Source organism: Solanum stenotomum, chromosome 2, assembly GCF_019186545.1.
Source record: "Solanum stenotomum isolate F172 chromosome 2, ASM1918654v1, whole genome shotgun sequence".
Lineage (NCBI taxonomy): Eukaryota > Viridiplantae > Streptophyta > Magnoliopsida > Solanales > Solanaceae > Solanum > Solanum stenotomum.
In genome coordinates, this window is record NC_064283.1 from 44,690,693 (window position 1) to 44,711,335 (window position 20,643).

General features: G+C 39.0%; 1 protein-coding gene across 2 annotated transcripts in view; it reads right to left on the minus strand.

Annotated features, from left to right (window-relative positions):
• LOC125855284 (uncharacterized) overlaps window positions 1-20,332 on the minus strand; it is a 47,060-nt gene extending 26,728 nt beyond the window's left edge. Inside the window, exons 1-5 of one of the 2 annotated variants that reach the window (XM_049534996.1) lie at window positions 19,947-20,332; window positions 13,286-13,359; window positions 10,160-10,268; window positions 3,808-3,875; window positions 2,746-2,823 (exon numbers count right to left, since the gene is read on the minus strand). In XM_049534996.1, coding sequence (XP_049390953.1) covers window positions 2,746-2,823; window positions 3,808-3,875; window positions 10,160-10,268; window positions 13,286-13,359; window positions 19,947-20,103 — 486 coding nt within the window. In that variant the 5' untranslated portion in view covers window positions 20,104-20,332. Of the gene's footprint in view, window positions 1-2,745; window positions 2,824-3,807; window positions 3,876-10,159; window positions 10,269-13,282; window positions 13,360-19,946 lie in introns of both variants that reach the window. The other variant, XM_049534995.1, reaches the window with a different exon arrangement.
• Between the last annotated feature and the right edge of the window lie 311 nt (window positions 20,333-20,643).

Sequence of the window (20,643 nt, forward strand, 5' to 3'; positions counted from 1 at the left end):
CGGTCATCAAAAAAAAAAAAAGATTACCACTTCAACTGAAAACTCAGCAGGAATTCACAACTAGGTTAGTGATGCTACTATCTAAGAAGTTTAACCTTCTTAATCATGATAGTTCATCACTATTTGCGAGAAAACACATGTCAAGTAGTCAAAATCCAGGTGCAAGAAGGTAGAACTGCTTATCACTTCCCCAGGGAGGTATGCAAGCTACATCAACACACCTTTTTTCCCACCTGGTCCCAAAAGATTGTTCAATCAGATCAAGTATAGGATGTCAAAGCCCGCATGCACAACAAAATCAAGGCAACCTATTGGACTGGGCATGTCACCATTCTAAACCCTAAATAAGGTGGACCTGGCAAAAGAGAAAGCCAAGCACCAGCCTCAAACTATTTGCTCGGCAAGGTCAGAAAACTATTCAGAGTGATGACCTTACGCTAAATGAAACTTTGTTGTTGAGAAAAGGTAACTTGTATTATAAACAAAGGAATACGCAGGACGTATTCCAGTAATACTTACAATCAGAAATATAGAAGTGTTGCTCTTTTCCTATGAATTCCTTAAAAAGTCTAAGATACTAGGGGTATCCTCATGTTCATGAGGATATTCATGTTTAAACCAAAAATAGAAAAGAGCTAAACAATTCAGCTTCATCTTCTCCATAGAGCAGCTCTTGTTCTCAAAACAACTCTGATTCCTTTCCAGCCAAACAGTCCACCAAATGCAGGCTGGGACAATCTTCCATCTCTCCCTGTGTACCGACTGATTTCCACTAAATGAAACTTTTAACACCCTAAATACCTGGACAAATGGTTTCCTTGATGCACCTGCATTCAGGCAGTCAGGCAGCATACCCAATTCCACATGGAGAATATCAGCACTCAGAGAGAGCATCTGGTACATTCTGTAATGGAGTTGGAAATTATGGGCGTATGGACACTCGTCAAACTAGTGTGTCCAGTATGAGTAGAGCCGGATTGACGACACAACCCTACTAAAAAGGAGAAATTATACAGGTAGGGTCGGAATGATGGCACGGCCCTACGCAAATCAGATTTGAGGAGTCATTAAAAAGACGAATGGAACTACGCAAATCAAATTTGAGGAGTCACCGGAAAGGCACACGATGCTATGCAACACAGTTATGAGAAAGTAGTTCGAAAAAATCAACGGTACCGCACATTAAATATGAGAAGTAGCTCATGGAGATGTACGGTGCTATGCAAATCAAATATGAGAAAGTAGTCATTGAAAAGATGCACGGTGCTACGCAATTTGAGAGTACTATGCAAATCGAATATAAGAAAGTAGTCACCGAGAAAAAATGGCACGAGATACTACCCAAATTAGATATGAGAAAATAGTCACCGAAAAGATACACGGTGACCGAACTTTTGCTAACATAATTATTGGTCAGACGGGCGGCATATATACGTAATAGCCACACTGGAAGTTCTTTTATTCTTTACACAAGATCATAGAGGCTCTGATACCATATGAGAAATATGAGAGAAGAATATTATTGAATTGTGTATCTACATATTTACATAGAGACCTTATTTACAGTCACTACAATACATTCCTTGACAAGTAGGAAACTATATATTATATTCCTATTTCTATTCCTACTACTATTCTTAGTCCTATTCTAAGTAGGATTGTATATACATATTTCTATTCTAACAAGAGGGAAAGAAAGTCAAATGGAATGGGATGTTTCTTCATTAGTTATCATGTGAGTAAGATGAAAAGAAAGAAATGGGGGAGCATTGGAAGAAGTTGTCTAGGATTTTGTACTTTTGCAAAGTAGCCTCTTGTTTTTAGTTTCTTTTGGCGTACCCATGAGGTTCCCATTTATATGGAGAACCATATTTTGGTATAGGTTCTCCACTTTATGGCATACAGCTTGTAGGTTTCCCCTTCATTAATAAAATTATTTACCTTATCAAAAAAATATAGTTATAGATTTGCAGAAATTTTGGTGTTAGACATTATGTTGGCTTAGGCGGTGCTATGTTGACATTTGATATCTGACAGTATCTTGGATGTTTTATTAGTACTTATGGTTTGTGGAATGTGTGTTTTGGTTTAAAGTTATCTTTTGCAATTGTGTCCAATTCGTAATCTCCACCTAACTTTGAAAGTTTAATGTGTTCCCATATACATGTCTAATACAACTCCTGTATCTGTATCTGCATCGATTCAACTTAGAGATGCACTACGGGAGGTTAAATCCAAAATTTTGCATGAATATTTGATTTTATATCAAAGATCTAGTCGCATTTTCAGCTTATCCTATCATAATTGTCTTCTTTTCACATGAAAGAAAAGCTATGATGGTACCTAGTAGTTAAGCCAGCTGGAGGCAGACGAAGAACATTAGAAGAGGAACTATGTGACAAGCAGAACAATAGAACCTTCATCAAACAATACAGGAAGACTCTGTAAGAGAAACCTAACATCTCCTACCAAGCCAAAAACACAAAGTTAGAGGAAATTGCCTGATGATGATAGATAAAAGACAAGGCCTTTTCAACCTTTTACTCTGTGTGTTTCTAGGGAAATCCTTAAAACATACAAAATTTACTCAGATTTTCTTCATTGGTGTCCACAAATTACAGAAAATAATATAATGCATAGGATAAGGCTAAGAGCAAATGACCACTGTCGACTTGAAAGCGAAGGACACATCTACAAATACTTGCCAACCCTTCAGAAGATCTCAGAACAGTAAAATTTTCAGACCTTAATTGCATCTTGAAACTTGTTCGAAAGATCCAGCCTCAGATTTTGACCCTCGGATGACACCCGTTTGCATTCTTCCTGCAAATTACAGAAAACAGACAACTTAAAGTCATAGAAACTTATAATCAAGGGCAATACACAGAAACAACATAAACTGGAGAGTAACAAAATATTATTAATTGATCACCTATATCGAAGCAAAAAGTGTAAAAAGACAATATAGCAATAGCCTGGTATGTAAAGTAGGTGGCATAGCAATGAAACATATAAACAACCAATAAGCACACCTCACGAAAAGCCATGACTTTATCCCAGAATAAATGGCACGATAATACAACTGCCACTCTACTTGACACAGATTTTATCCATCAAAGTATGAAAATTGAGAAAAAGGCCATCCTTATGGAAAAAGGGAGTTATAATGAGCATTTAAGAATTTCAAAATGTAAATGATAACAACCTTGAGAACTGGAAATCAAACAAGTTACAAACTTTGAAAAAAAAAGTATGAAAAAAGGACTGGCCATCTCTAATGTCATCTAATAATTAAATGATAATAATCTAGATAACAGTCAATTAGAGCACTTACTGTTAAATGAAAATTGGGGACACTAACTATGACAAGAAGAGAGACGACCAATTAATGACAATAACCCTGTTGAACTATATTTATCATCTCAACCTAATTCAGGAAAGCAGTCTGACATTGGGCTGTATAGTTACTAGTATTCACTGTTACAAATAACAACTCGGAAAATCTCTTTGGACTTGGGCTTCTAGACAGCAAGTTGTTAAGGAGAAAAAAGGTAACAGAGACTTTAAGATGACGAACTAATGTCAGAGTATGTGCCAAAGGAATTGTATATGCTAAGTAAAAGAGCAAGTCATTGATGCTCTTGGCAATTACTAAATTACTAGAACTAAGATCCACCAAGTAAATGGTGTATAGACATCTAAGAAGAGATTCCTCTTGTACTACTAAGGCTGGACGTGAGGTTTTGGTGCAGCAATTCCTCGCCTAAGAATATACAGAAACTTTATTAAATATGCAATAGACCTTACCATTAATACTTTGTTTTGGCGCTGCAACTCACGGCACAATGACTCCAATTTATCCCGAACAGCAATAGCTGAATTAAACGAAAGAAAGATGTGAGTAGTTCTTATGCCAGTTCATAAGCAGGCGCCTTGGTGGGATGGTTTTGCCTCCAACAAGGTACATGTTCTTCAAAACATATTCACTTTAGAGCACCAAACAAGCCTCCCAAATGTGAAATAAACCATAAATTGTGAAACCAAGAAAAAAAGGATTTCTATTGAATTGCAAAATAGAAAAAACTTTTAGTCTACAGACTATGTATCTGCATGATAGCTAAATTAAACGAAAGAAAGAATCAATTATGCTCCCGGTGTTACCTCTGTGGTGAACAGGCAGAGACAATTAGCCATTTTTAATTACATTGTAAATGGGCAGATCAACTGTAGAAAATCTTTATCAACCTAAGGTAAAATAGATTAATAATGCCAAGAAGCATTAAAGATGTCTTAAAATGCTGGAATAGAGATGGAAATTCAGCCAAGAAGGAGGAGAGATGGAAAATTGTCACGGATTGAATTTGGTGGTCTATTTGGGCAGAAAGGAACCAGATATTTTTCGAGAATTAGCAATCCATTCCATCACCTTTCTGGGCATAGTCGATCTTCTCATCATCCCACGATTCCTTCTTCCCATTAATACCATTCAGAATTCCCAGATGCCATCAAGTGATATTGAATGACTTCAAGCCAGAATTAAAATATATTATATTCTCCTTCATTCTTGGTCTGATATGGTACTTCACAAAAACTGGTTAAGAAAAGGAAAGGTGGCTATCACAGAAGGTGACAGCTAGGTGAAGAAGAAAGATGGGTACAAGGATGATTCCCCTACTAGGAAGTAGGAGAGAGAAATGTCGCGGGGGATGTGCTTGGGAGCTTTTTTTATGCTTTGATATATTGTAATGCTGCTTCTTATTAAGAGTACTGCAACATTAATAACTACTCCTAGTGATGTGCTTAATTACATTCACAATTTCACATATATAATTCTGGTCGTTCATACCTTTGTTGCTATCAAATTTCTTTGTAAACAGAATGGGTCGGGGAGAGAGAGGCTTAAGATAAGGAGACCCTCTGTCCCCTTTCCTCTCTATCTTGGCTATGGAAGGTCTGGACAGTTTAATGAGAGTTGCTACTCAGAATAAATGGATAAGGGGCTTCTCCATCAAAACAGGGTGAATGATACAATGGAACTGATACATTTATTGTATGCAGATGACACAGTGGTATTCTGTGAAGCAGAGCAGGAACAAATTTGCTACTAAAGAGTGATCTTGGTGGTTTTTGAAGCTTGCTCGGGACTCAAAGTTAATTCAAGAAAGAGTAATATTTTTCCAATAAAGGAGGTGCAACAGATTGCGACTCTGGCAAATATTTGAAGTGCAAGACAGAAAAGTTGCCTACAGTCTACCTAGGCATGCCTTTGGGCTCCAAGCACAAAGCAGGAAAAATTTGGGATGGCAAAATTGAGAAATCTGAGAAGAAATTGGCTATATGGAAGTCTCAATATTTATCTCTAGGAGGAAAAGTTAAACTAATCAACTCAGTACTGGATTATCCCTTTTTGGAGGTAGCCAGCATACCCTTAATGCTGAAGAATTCAACCTTACCAGTTTCAAAAAAAAAAAATCAACTCAGTACTGGACTCTCTACCCACATATGTGATGTCCCTTTTCCCTATTCCTAGTAAGGTTGTCAAGTCTATAGATGCTCTAAGAAGAAATTTCCTTTGGGAACGAAATAAGATAGAAAAGGGCTTCAACTTGGTTAAATGGCCTAAAGCACAACAAAGTAGGAAAAGTGGGGGACTGGGAGTTAGGAACTTAAAGCTTCATAACAAGAAACTACTTTCAAAATGGTTGTGGAGGTATGTTCAGGAAGAGTGGGCTTTGTGGAAAGAAATTTTTTTTTGGGTTTCCCACCCGGTGTCCGGTACCCACATTGGAGCCCAACTAAATCAGAACTCGCGCTGGGAAGTCCCACATTGAGCGGTAAAGCACTCCTAACAAAGGCAACTCCGCACCCAGGTCTGTGGAAAGAGTAAACACATCACAAATAGGGCAGCAGCATCACTGGTGTACTAGTGAAGTTATTGACACTTATGGTGTTAGGATGTGGAGGACCATCAGGAACTTATGGATGACTCTCAAAAGCAGCTTAAATATTATTGTGGGCAGAGGACATAAAACTAAGTTCTGGACAGATGATTGGTGTGGCAATGGGATTCAGGAAGAGTGGGCTTTGTGGAAAGAAATATTTTTTTGGGTTTCCCACCCGGTGTCCGGTACCCACATTGGAGCCCAACTAAATCAGAACTCGCGCTGGGAAGTCCCACATTGAGCGGTAAAGCACTCCTAACAAAGGCGACTCCGCACCCAGGTCTGTGGAAAGAGTAAACACATCACAAACAGTGGCGGAGCCAGAATTTTTAATTAGGGGGTTCAAAATTTGAAGAAATAGACACACGAAGTAGCCTAAGGGGATTCGACATCTATTATATATACATAAAAAATTATTTTAACCATGTAAAAATAATATAATTTTCCGCCAAAGGGGGGTCGGATGACCCCCCTAAAGATAGGGTGGCTCCGCCACTGATCACAAATAGGGCAGCAGCATCACTGGTGTACTAGTGAAGTTATTGACACTTATGGTGTTAGGATGTGGAGGACCATCAGGAACTTATGGATGACTCTCAAAAGCAGCTTAAATATTATTGTGGGCAGAGGACATAAAACTAAGTTCTGGACAGATGATTGGTGTGGCAATGGGATTCTAAAGGACTTATTCCCTGGTCTTCTCTCAATATGCACAAACCCTAATAGCAGGATAGAGGAGATGTGCTCTCCACAAGGTTGGAACCTAGTATTCAAAAGGATGTTTAATGATTGGGAGATTGATAGAGTGGTGGAGCTTGTGAGCTTTTGATTGGTGGATTACATGGAACTACTCTAGAGCCAGACAAATTAACATGGAGACATCACAATGATGGGATGTTTTCTGTGAACAGATTATAAAATTGGGGACTTAGAGGAAGTGCAGGAAGATCCACAAGACCTTGGCGTACAATATGGAAACATGTGGCCCCTACCAAGGTGAAGTGCTTCACTTGGCTGGTTGCTAGGAAGAGTTGCCTGACTCGTGATGCAATGCAGAAGAGAGGCATCAACATAGCATCTAGACGCCTCCTTTGAAAAGAGGCTCTGGAGACTTAACAAGCACATATTCATGCACTGTAAGGTTACTGCTCAGGTGTGGGATCTGTTTACTAGCATAGTCAATGAATACTGGACTATGCCAGAACACACTTCTGACCTCTGAAGTTGTTGGATCAAAAGAGGAGGTCATAAGAGTCAGAAAAGAAGGTGGAAAACATTTCCAGCGTTCATCAGATGGCTTTCATCAAAGGGAGACAAATAATGGATGATGCTCTTATTGCTAGTGAATGCATTGACACCAGGATTAGAGGAGATGTGCCTGGAGTTATGTGCAAATTAGTTATTGAAAAGGCCTTTGACCACTTGAACTGGAGTTTCTTGTTGAACACTCTCAGGCAAATGGGATTCGGGAGAAGGTGGATTAAGTGGATAGAATTCTGTATCAAAACTACCAGGTTCTCCATTCTGATAATGGAGAACCTGCAGGTTCTTTTCCAGCTGAAAGAAGTCTCAGACAAGGGGATCCCTTGTCCCCTTTCCTGTTTATTATAGCTATGGAAGGGCTAGGCAGTCTGATGAGAAGGGCTGCAACAAACAACTGGATAAAAGGCTTCAGCATTATGAACAGGAACAATGAAATCCTGGAGGTGACTCACTTATTATATGCTGATGACACTCTGGTTTTCTGCGAAGCTGAACAAGAACAAATTTGCTACCTAAGGGTGATACTGGTGATCTTTGAAGCTTGCTCTGGGTTGAAGATTAACTGGAGGAAAGCAATATTTTTCCGGTGAAAGAGGTGCAGCAAATTCAGTCTCTGGCAGATATTTTGAGGTGCAGGATAGAGGAGTTGCCCACAATTTATTTGGGAATGTCATTGGGTGCTAATCACAAAGTTGTGAATATATGGGATGGAATAATAGAGAAAACAGAAAAAAGACTAGCACTTTGGAAATCACAATACCTTTCCCTGGGAGGTAGAGTTGTTTTGATCAATGCAGTCCTAGATTCTCTGCCAACATATGTAATGTCTTTATTTCCCATCCCCGGTGAGGTGGTGAAAATCTTAGACAAGTTGAGGAGGGATTTCTTATGGCAAGGAAGCAAGATTGAGAAAAGTTTCAACCTGGTAAAATGGAGCGCAGTTCAGTAAAGCAAGAGTTTTGGAGGTCTAGGAGTAAGGAACCTAAAGCTTCATAATAAGAGTTTACTTATCAAATGGCTATGGAGATTTACTCAAGAAAATCAGTCCTTGTGAAGGGATATTATCCTTCATAAGTATGGTCCGGAGGGGTAGTGGTGCACTAATAAAGTGACTAATACATATGGGGTCGGGGTTTGGAAATCTATCAGGAATCTATAGATAACTCTCAAACTAAACACTAAAGTTAGAGTTGGTAGGGGAGACAAGATACTTTTTTGGGAAGAGGACTGGAGTGGTCATGGCACACTTCACTCCCTTTTTCCTGGATTGTTCTCAATAAGCTTGAATACTGGATGCAGTATACAAGAAATGTGGTCCCCTCAAGGGTGGAACCTGACTTTCAGAAGACCCCTAAATGATTGGGAAATACCATGGGTAGTAGATTTTCTAAAACTAATAGGAAACTTCCCGAGCACTAATACAGATTCAGACAAACTCATTTGGAGGCACCACAATGATGGAATTTTCACTGTTAACAGAGTATACAAAAGGGGACTGAGTGTTGCTGCAGGCAGGTCAACTGGACCTTGGAATACTATATGGAAGAGTGTGGCTCCTAATAAAGTGAAATGCTTCACTTGGCTAGTAGCTAGGAAAGCATGCTTGACACATGAGGCATTGCAAAAAAGGGGGTCCATCATAGCATCTAGATGCCTCCTCTGCAAGGAGGCACTAGAAACCAACAAACACCTTTTCATGCATTGCAAAGTAACGACACAAGTTTGGGGCTATGTTCACTTCCATTGCTGGAATCAACTGGATCATGCCTGAACATACTGCAGACTTGCTTAGCTGTTGGATCAGAAGAGGAGGAAGCAAAAGCCAAAAAAGATGGTGGAGGACAGTCCCAGCCTGCATCTGGTGGACCATTTGGAAGGAGAGGAACCAGAGGATCTTTGAAGGAAAAGAATCCTTTATTTTGAAGATTAAGTGGAAAGTTATTACTTCACTAGGTTTTTGGTGTAAAGACCAGAGTATAGAAGAGGAAATCCAACTAGTGGCTTTTATAGGCTCTTTGTAAGTATCTCTCTTTTCTTTTGAAATAGAAGTATCTCTCTTTTCTTTTTTGTAAACTTTTTAGAGGTGGCCAGCATAGCCTTAATGCTGAATGAATACAAAATCCAGCGTGTATTTGGTGGACTATATGGAAGGAAAGGAATCAAAGAATTTTTGAAGGAAAGGAGTGTACAATACAGAAGATCAAATGGAAAGTAATTACAATTCTAGGCTTTTGGTGTAAAGAATAGGATATAGAAGATATAGAAAAGGAGATCCAATTAGTGGACTTGATAGGATCTTTGCAAGTATTTTTGTATTTTTCCTTTCTTGTAATCCGCATAACCATTAATGCTTAGGAATACAAAAGGTTACCAGTTTCCAAAAAATAGAAAAGAATGGGTCGGGGATGAGTTAAAGGGTGGTTTTGTAAAGTCAATCGAGTATTTAAAATTGGGGATGGGTCATTTGTTTCTAAACTCGTCACATGTCTCTATCAAAAATAAGGGAAATTAGTATAAAAGTATAACTCGAGGGTATATTTGAACTAAAGTATTACAGGAGGGTATATTTAGCTCAAAAGTATAACGAGAGGTATATTTAAACTATTCTAATAGTACAGGGGCATATTTGATGCTTTCCCATTTCTAGTTTCCTAGTCTTTTTAGTTAATCAACATCACTTCCGGGAAGTCACTTGAATAAAATAATTAGCATTAGTTTAATTTAAACAATAGTTGATAACAAGTTTTTGTGGGACAATAATTTCATCATTGTTGACCATGTATACTTGTGAGTGCATTTAGCCTCAACATGTGACATTAAAACCTGACAAATTATCATCGCTTGTGAAAAAAATATAAAATTATCCATATCCAGAGGAAATGGGGAAAACGAATTATGAAAGACAGGAAGCCTGAAACAGAAAAAATAGCAAAATTAGGATTATAACAGGACACCTGAATCTCTTTCTGCAAGAACCTGCTGATACTTCAAAGTGAATTCCAAAAACTCTTTTTCAGACTTAAAGGTACGTTTTACCGTCTTCCGTTTGGTTTCAGAGGCTTCCTAACACATGAATATAACCAAAAGAATGAAGTTACAAAACATTCAGAAAAGAAGGGAACCTGCATATAGCTTGATATAAGAAACAACATCCTAAAATTTGATAGCAACAAAAGAAACAGAAAACACAAACCTCATTTTTTTTGTTAGTAATGGGGAAATAAAAAAGAAAAAGCAACAAAGAAGCACCCTAGGGCAAGGTAGACTGTTCTTCATACTAATTTCCAGCCAAATGACTAGAAGTGTGAACCCTAGTAATACAGTACTAATCCTCAAAAAGAAGTGTGAACCCTAGTAATAAAGGAGGAATAATGCAGTTCATTTTAAGACTAGCTCAGGGAGTTGGTGGAACTGAAGCACATAAACCACATGATGGTAACTACTAAGATGGAAAGTTACTAACAGGCAATAAAATGAGTAACTGATACTTGCAACATATTGAAATAGTAAGTATGTAATATAAGAGTAGCGAACATGATTACTATCTATAGTGACACTAATTATGCATGTTTAAGTAGTGAACTCTGGATTTTGGAAGGATTATTTGGATACTAAGATCTCATTTATAGCATCTCTTACTGCAGCATTTCTACATTCTCCAAGAACCATCTCTTGATTTCCTTCACTTGAGAATCGTTGCATATTCTTTGATCAGTACTACGATAGATGATATTTGAGTTTGCTTTGTCAACGAATTTCTTAATTTTATTTGCAATATCAACCCATCCCACATCCTCCGTGATTACAGGAATGATCATGACGTCCTTCTTACCTTTGATAGAAACAATCCTAGCATACCTCAGAATGTTGAAGTTTTGAAAAATATAATAGGACAATGTAAGTTCTACAGTCCTCCATCTTCCGCATATTTTCCCTTTCGGATGCAAGTCTGAGGCACTTGCAAGACACTTAAGAATATTGAATCTTAAAAGTGATTCTACAAAGTTCTTACTCCTTTGAAGATATTCTTCTACCTGAATATAAGCAAGGATGCAGTAGGATCTTGATTCAAACATGCTTTAGATATCTCTTCTGTTTTTCATGCTGGAATGTGTTGATAGCAGCACCAGAGTGAGAGTTTGTACTACTTTTTTGTTTGACGATGGTATCCAAGTAAGTTTGTGCACTACTCGATTATTTCACCGGATACTTTCTACTTGCCACCAACACAGATACCGAATAACTCTATTCACCAACTTATGCCAATGTGAAGAAATTACCTCCAAAGTTTGTCTCCACACCTCTAACTTAGCGTTTACTCCATTGCGTGTCTCATCAATCAGGACTATGTCATTCGCAAATAACAAACACCATGGCACCTCATCTTGAATGTCTCACGTTAATACATCCATCACCAAGGCAAAACAAAATGGGCCAAGAGTTGACCCCTGGTGTAACCCCATCTCCACAGGAAAGTGCTCCAAGTCTCCTCCCACCATTCTTACCTTAGCTCTTTCATACATGTCCTTTATCTCCCTAATGTAGGCCACCGATACACCTCTTGTCGTCTAGCATCGCCACAAGACTTTATCAAATGCCTTCTCAAGGTTAATGGACACCATATATAAGTCCCTCTTTCTTTCCCGATATTTTTTCATCCGTCTCCTCACAAGATGGATAGATTTTGTGGTCGATCTCCAGGGCATGAATCCAAATTGATTCTCAAAAATAGACACACCCCTTCTCACTCTTATCTTCACCACTTTCTCCCAAACTTTTATAGTGTGACTTAACAACTTAATACCCCTGTAGTTGTTGCAATTTTGTATATCAGCCTGATTCTTGTACAACGGAACCATTGTACTCCACCTTCATTTCTAGCATATCTTAGCCACTCCAAACCTGCTCTATCCGTGCTCTTTGAGAACTCCATTGGGGTCTCATTTGGTCCTGCCGCTTTTCTGTTACTCATTCTACTAATAGCACGCTTCACTTCCTCAACCTTAATACGACTACAATACCTGAAATCCCAACAACTATCTATTTTTACATTGTACAGTCACTACTGACTTATGGAGTATGTTTTGTCTAAATTTGGTATGAATTGGGTAATGCCACATAGCACCAAAGAGGCCTTTGAATGCTGGTCCAATTGGAGAGTTGATAAGGTCATCAAGCCAATCTGGAAGATGATATCTACTAGTATCATTTGGTGTGTATGGTCAGAAGAGAACAACGGGTATTTTGAAGGTTTATCAACTCCATATCACTCCCTTAGGGATATCATTTGTATCTATATAGTTGGCATAATCTTTCACCCATATATTCTCCTGAGTACTTTTTGAACTTTGTTAGCTCCCTGGTAGTAGTTTAGTCTTTTTTGTAATTAAGCTAATGAAATTGTCATCTTCCTAACTTTTGTACTATTCTGCATCTTCTTGATGCCAGCAATGAAATTTCTTATTACTTCATCAAAAAATTTTAACACATACCTCCCTAAAACATTACTACCTATCCCTTGATTCATATGATTTAGTTTTTGCCAAGAGAAAGTTTTCCTTTCATTTCCATTTTGTGTTGATCACATAAACATGGTTAACTGATCAAAACAAATTACTGACACGGATTTCCTCTCATTGACATAACCTAAGCTAAAGTTACTTTGTAAATCAAATTGTGGTTCACAGAGTCCGTTGGCGCAGATTAGGACAGAAATGAAAGAAAGAACAACAGACCTGTAGAGAGTGGAAAGAAAGAACTGATGGAACTGGTCTACCATAAAAACTAAGAGGCATACAAAAGATTAAGCTGTAACATGGGGAAGACAATTAATATAGCAGGAGAATCAATTTGTCAAAAAGGTGATCACAAAAGAGGATAGAACTGGCAGTGCACATATCCCAAAACGAGAGAAATAGCCATTTTATTCCATGTTGTAAAAACCAAAGGATCCAATTTGAGAAATGAAGAGTCTACTATGTTTATGCAGAAACATGACTAGATTAGATCAAAAAGCAGGAAATTGATAGCTAACGAACATATGTAACATAAGGAAATTGATATTGATGTTTACTGACTACTTTTTTGTTTTCAACACTCCCTTGTAATGATGTCTCCTTGAGAGCTGAATTAGTTTGGCTCGGGTCTCCTCCAGCTGCGGGAAAAGAAGTATTACTTAGAGCAGGCTGATTGAAGGTTTAAATAACCTAAGATGAAACAATGCTGCAAGTAGAAACATCATGAAGAAGTAAAGAGCTACATGCAAACCTATAGCCATTCAGATATACAACCACAAAAGAAACTGCATCAGACATTTCTTTGAAGCAATGAACATCATGATTTAAAATGTTATCAGCCATTTTTCATTTCTAATGGATATCTCTTTGGAAGATAGAATTTACCACTTAACCTAACACTAATATGATCATATGAAGTTCAGGTCAGTTTACTTGACATATGAAAGGATAATTTCTGAAAAACATAACATGCTTTTGAAGCTCCAGCGTTTTATTATTCAAGCAAACGGAACAGCAAATGGTTTATTATCTTCCAATGTTTTTGAACTGCTTCTAAATGTTCCCTTCCAATTCTCCATTTCTGTCTTATCTCAACAAATTCCCATCCCATTAACTATATATATTTTTTTTGAGAAAGTTAACTGGTATTATAAACAAAAGGAGTACACCAATAGTGTGCTCCTACATAGTTACATCAAAAGTATGAAAGGACAGCCCAAAACAAAATCTATCTCCTATATTCCTTTAAACTGTCTAGAAATAGGTTAATTTCCCCTATATCCTTAGGTACAGAATGTATACACCAAAAGTAAAAAGTTGCTAAACAGTTCATCTTTATACTTTGGAAGGGAATGTTCTTGTTCTCAAAACATCTCTGGTTTCTCTCCTTCCAGATTGTCCACCAGATGCAAGAAGGGACAATCTTCCATCTCTCCTTGTGTTCTGACTGATTTCCATCTCTATTCCAACATGCTAGTACTTCTGAAGTATGCCTTGGCATGGCCCATCCAATACCCCTCAGATTGATGAACCATTGCCATAATTTTCCAGTCACTTTACACTGCAGAAAAAGATGATTTACTGTCTCTGTTTCAGCTTCACAAAAAAAACATCTAGAGCATAATTGCCTGCCCCTTTTCATAAGGTTGTCCTGGGTCAGAACTGCTTGACTTGCAACTAGCCAAGTAAAACAGGCCACTTTATGAGGTATCTTCCCTTTCCAGATCATCTTCCATGGCCACCATTCCTTGGTTTCTGTTGAGATATTCAGCATCTTGTAGGCTGCTTTCACTGTGAACTTGCCACCTTTGTCCAAACTCCATGATAGTTTGTCTTCCTCAAAATTGAGACTCTTAGCTTGTTCCAAGGTATTGTAGAACTGGATCATTCTCTCCACTTCCCAGTCATTGAGGAGTCTTCTGAAGGATAGATTCCAACCTTGTGCATTTGTGATCTCTGAAATAGTAGCTAGCTTCTGTTGATTGAGATTGTAAATGTCTGGAAACTGTTGCCTCAGAGGTGTTTGCCCCACCCATATATCATTCCAGAACATGGTCTTTCTGCCATTACCCACTTTGATCACAGAATTACCCCACATTTTTGGCCACTGATTTCTGATAGTCCTCCATAGTCCCCTTTCATAAGGAGTTTTAACTGCCTGAGTAGTCCATGGTCCTTCCCTACCATGTCTTGCAATGATGATTTTCTTCCATAGGCCCTGCTCATCTACTGCCAGTCTCCATAGCCATTTTAACAGAAGGCTCTTGTTTTGTGCTTTCAGATTCTTAATTCCTAAACCTCCCTCTTTTTTGGATGTTATGACAACCTCCCACTTAACCAAATGGTGCTTCTTCTCCCCTTCACCATTTCCTTGCCAAAGAAAGTTTCTCCTGATAGCATCCAACTTTTTGATTATCTTCCCATGAATGGGGAAAAGGGACATCATGTAAGTTGGCATGGCATCAAGAACACTATTGATCAGTGTGACTCTGCCACCCAAAGATAAATATTGACTTCTCCAGTTAACTAGCTTCTTTTCACACCTTTCCACCACAGAGTTCCATATGTTCATGGACTTACTCTTAGCTCCCAATGGCATTCCAAGATAGGTGGTGGGAAGCTCTCCTATCTTACCACCTAAAATGTTTGCCAAAGTACTGATTTCTGGAACTTCATTCACAGGATAGATAAAACTCTTTTCCCAATTTATATGAAGTCCAGAAACTGCTTCAAATAGGATGAAGATAACCCTTAGGTGTTTTAGTTGTTCCTTCTCTGCTTCACAAAAAACCAAGGTGTCATCAGCATATTGTAAATGGGAAATAGACACTCCCAGTGAGTTTCCTTCATTCACAATGAAACCCCTGATTCTGTTATTCGCCTGAGCACTCTTCAGCATGTCACTTAAACCTTCCATGGCCAAAATGAAAAGAAAAGGAGACAGGGGGTCTCCTTGTCTCAACCCTCTCTCAGAAGAGAAAAAACCAGTTGGAGAGCCATTTATCAAAACTGAAAACTTCACTGTAGTTATGCAGAACCTCATCCATTTTATCCATGTGTTGCCAAACCCCATCCTCCTTAATGTTCTCCACATATGTTCCCAATTCAAATGATCATAAGCTTTTTCTATGTCTAGCTTGCATAGAATTCCTGGAGCTTTGGATCTGTATCTCATGTCCACACATTCATTAGCCACCAATATTGCATCCATAATTTGCCTGCCCTTTATGAATGCCATTTGTTGTTCATCCACTAGTTTTGACATAACTTTCTTGAGTCTCTCTGTTAAAATCTTTGATATGATTTTGTAGATACTCCCAATCAAGCTAATTGGCCTAAAATCTTTCAATTCAGATGCTCCAAACTTCTTGGGGATCAGGGCTATGAAAGTGGCATTGAAACTTTTTTCAAAGTAGCCCTGGTCATGAAAATTCTGGATGGCAGCTACCACTTCTTGTTTTATCTCTTCCCAACACTGTTTGAAAAAGGCCATTGTGAAACCATCAGGGCCTGGTGCCTTATCCCCTGCACATGAGAACACACAGTTTTTAATTTCCTGCTCTTCAAATTGGGCTTGCAGAGCTGCATTATCTTCTTCATCTATCCTGGCTTGAACTCTGGGGTTGAACTGAGGTCTCCAGAATTCTGTCTCATTGTAAAGTTTTTGGTAGAAGGTTGTAACTTCATCTCTGATCTCAGCTGGTTCAGTCACACTGGACCCATTTATGATCAGTTTATCAATGTTGTTATACCTCTTGTGACAATTAGCAGTTCTATGGAAGAACTTGGTATTCATGTCCCCTTCTTTGAGCCACAATGCCCTAGATCTTTGCCTCCAAGCCACTTCCTCTCTCTTGGCATTTTCTTCAAACTCCACTGTCAATACTGCTCTTAAATAGGACTCATCATCTGATAGGATTCTCTGATCTTGTATCTGGTCCAGTTCAGCCAGCTGGTTAAGGATGCTTTGTTTTTGCATACCTAGGTTGCCCTGTACTGTTTTACTCCATTCTTTCAACTTGACTTTCAGTAACTTTAGCTTGCAAGCTAAAATATAATCTGGTTTTCCCACATAAATTTCAGAGTTCCACCATTCTTTAACTCTTTCTTTAAAGTCTTTAGTTTGCAGCCACCAGTTCTCAAACTTAAAATTTGAGGTTGATCTCTCCCAATTACCACATTCCAACAACAATGGATTGTGGTCGGAAGTTACTCTAGGTAAGATTGATTGTTTGATCTTTCTAAAAGCTACTTCCCATTCCTCAGATATCAGGAATCTATCTAATCTTGCTGCGATATCATATCCATCCCCTTTCCTCCATGTGAATCTGCCACCTACAAGAGGTAAGTCTTGCAGTTCCATGTCCTCTATAAATTCAGAAAATTCTTCCATCTCCTTGTTGAGTCTGTTGCAATTTTTCTTCTCAGAAGGGAATCTCACTACATTAAAATCCCCAGCCACCACCCAAGGTCCATTAAATAGACCCCTCACTGCCCCCAGCTCTCCCCATACTTCTTCTCTTTCTTGTCTACTATTTGGGGCATAGACACCTGACAAATGCCATCCCAAATCTTGTGCTTTCCCTGTGAACTTACAAGTGATGTTGTAAGCCCCTACTTCACATACTTCCCCCTCCCAGATACTACTATCCCACAGGATAATGATACCACCTCTTGTCCCCCGTGCCTCTAGTTGTGCATATTTCACCTTCCTATTTGCCCACAAATCTTTTACAATCCCACTTATATCTCCACTGATTTTTGACTCCTGGAAACAATACACATCTGCCCTCCATGTATTTATCAAGTTTTTGATTTGCAGCCTCTTACTTGGATCATTGAGGCCCCTTACATTCCATGAGACTATCTTAACCTTCATTAAGATCATCTATAAAGCATCCCCCCCTACTCCTTGTACCATAACTCACAAAATTACTCTTTGGTTCCAAATTCTTGAGTTCCTTTGGGACCTTTCCCACTGGAGTAATAGGAACTATTGCTCCCCCCGCCTTTTTAATAGTTTGTCTTTTACTGTCGATTGCCATAAAGAGGTTCAAAGCCACCTCTTCGCATCCAATGAAGTGTACCCCAAATTCTTTACTGAGTCTGATTATGTTTTCCTGGACCCATGAAGAAATTTCATTCTCTGCTGATGTATCAGTTCCATGCTCATTAGAGTTCAGTGGTAAGATATCTTCAATTGTGCCTTCCCCGTTTGCCTTCTGCTCCAATTGCATGTCGCTCACTGTTTGTATCTCCTGATCTGTTCTTTCCTCTGTTTGGATAATGGACATATCGTCATCATCACTCGGGTCTGCGACAAACTCGAGATTGTTTCCCTCGTCTCCCAATTCAAAAGGAATTAGGACACCTTCTCTACCCTGTTCCATTAGAATTCTGCAATTTGCTTCTATTTCATCACGCAAAGGCTCAGAAAGCCTTTCACTGTCTCTAGGCTTCTTTTTTATTTGAGCTGCATCTTTATCCGTTGCTTTTCTTCCCTCCTGATCTCCGCTGGACTTGTTTGAAGCTCCCATGTCTTGATTTCCCAATTCCTCAAATTTGTTATTTGTTGTTATACGAGATAGGTTTGCTTGTATCTCAATGTTAACTATGTCAAGACTTTGGGCTGCATTATTCTTCTGCTGTTGCCTTTTTGGGCCTAAAAAATTTGGGCCCAAATTTTCTTTTCTCTCAAGCTGGCCTGCTACCGCTGATAAAGGCCCTTTGCCTTTACTGTTTGCCTCACGTGTAGAGTCACGTGCTCTCCAATTCAAATTTTTGCCAGCTGTTGATGTACCCACGTGGTGATCTGACTCTTCCACAGATTTTAACATTAAAGGGGGAAAGAAACCCTTGTTGCCCATCGGTCCATAATGTTGTTCCTCTCTCCTCGTCGCCTCCTTTCGGAAAGTCACCGGTGCTTCACACCAAATCGGCACTGTATACACAAAACCCTCACTGGTGATTTCAATCTCCTTCGGGACCATCTTCCCATCACCCTTCACCTTGATGCGTGCCCAGTGCAAGTGATTTTTGAGGGTCGTTTCTTCCTCTGCTTCGATGAAACCCCCACACTGGTCTCCGATAAGCTTGAGACTTTATGGGACCATAGGTTTAGGGGTAAACCTAGCACTCTTATCCACACCCAGTCTCTTGCTATAGCTTCTGGCCAGCAACCTGTGATTGGGCTCCACCACTCTAGGTTCAGAGGCATCTTCTTCCAGACCCATGTTCCTGCCATGACATGCTCTGCAGCAACTTTTGTGGGTAGCTCGAAAAGGAAGTGCCCGTCGTTTATAGCGAAGACGCTGACTCCTATGGCTGACTTCCAAGTGTTGCAAGCCCACCTTCTTACATCATTAAGGGTTGGTAAATCTCGAGTTGTGGTCTGGAATTTACCGACAATGCATCTCTTGAGGAGCTCTGTCTCCGATGTCGATGTTACGTTCACCACCTTTAGATGGTCACCTTCCACCAGTATGTGCGCCTTCTTCGTGGATTCTGTCGTCCACCTATTGTTCCTTAATGCGTCCTTGAAGGATACTCCCAGTGCCTTCCCTTTGTTAAATTGTGTTTTCTGCTCTGTTGTAGGCTCGTAGGTGAATTTTGCTATTTTATGAGCGATGTTTCCCCAACCCGTGTTGTAAGATGATTCCGGTGTAATGATGACTGCTTTGTTTTGTCCTTGAATAGCAATAAAACTGATATATCTGCCCTTTTCGTTGTATTTAAGGGTGCAAAAGAAATCCGAGTACAAGTCCTTTACTTTCCATCTTTTGACCGAGTCCCCTTTGACCTTCGACGCCTCAATAAATACTGAAATCAGCCATCTCAGGACTTTAATGCTAATCTTCGCTCTTCTCACTAAATTCCTGCTACGTTCAGTCCACTCGTACCATGTTTCTGCTCCTTCTTTACATCTGGTGATTTCATAAGACTTGAAACCTGCGTTATAAAAGATGGTGTTTTCCCCCATTGATAAGATTCCGGCCAAAGTTGCCGGAAAAGCCCCCAAATGTGTGATAAAAGTACAACTTTATGTTGAAAGTTGGCTAACCTCGAAAATCGTGTCTGAGAGCATTACAAATATCACCTACGATGCCTTAAGTTTGACAAACATGATCCATTTTAAAGTGAAGAATGGATTTAATGTTTCCATGTAACACTCTAATAACAGATAATGTAACTGTAAACGCAGAAAATAAGAGAGAAAGATACTTACAGTCCTCCATGTTGGGATGTAATTTTTTAGAGTTGGTATGGTGAGATGCATTTAAGTGGTGAGGTGGGGGTGGCAGTGGGTCAGTGGTTGAGCTGAAACCATCTGGCAACGATTCTGCCTCTGGAAGCTGATCTGCGGCAGGGTTCTCAGTTTCCATCTTGTTGAACACAAATACAGATTTTCAGAAAGGGGGTTTAATGGGGAAAACACACACAAATATGTTATGTTAAGAGTAAATGCCCTAGTAAGTGTCAGAGAGGAAGAGGAGAGGTCTGGCTACAACAGGGTTCAAGCTGACACTTATATTACTGATGATGATGATGACGACAAATACAAATGGCGGCTCCTTCCATTTATCTACCGGGTTTCGTCTTCAACATTTCACACTATTTTGATCGTGTTTTAAAAGGGGGGGCGTCAGGCGGGGTTTACTCAGTGCCTCGAGACGTAAGGGTAAGCCTATAGATCTTTCAATTTTTTATTTTAATTTATAATACAATACAATAACACAAAATTATAAAAAAAAAAAATACATCAATACTTTAAAATAATTATAAACATGATTAAGAAAACTCATATGAAATAAAATTTCTAACATGATTATATAAATATAAATAATCTAATATCTTAACTTTCTATTAACAAGAAAATCATTATTTCTAAAAATCTTTTTTTATCATACGATACAATTTACCCC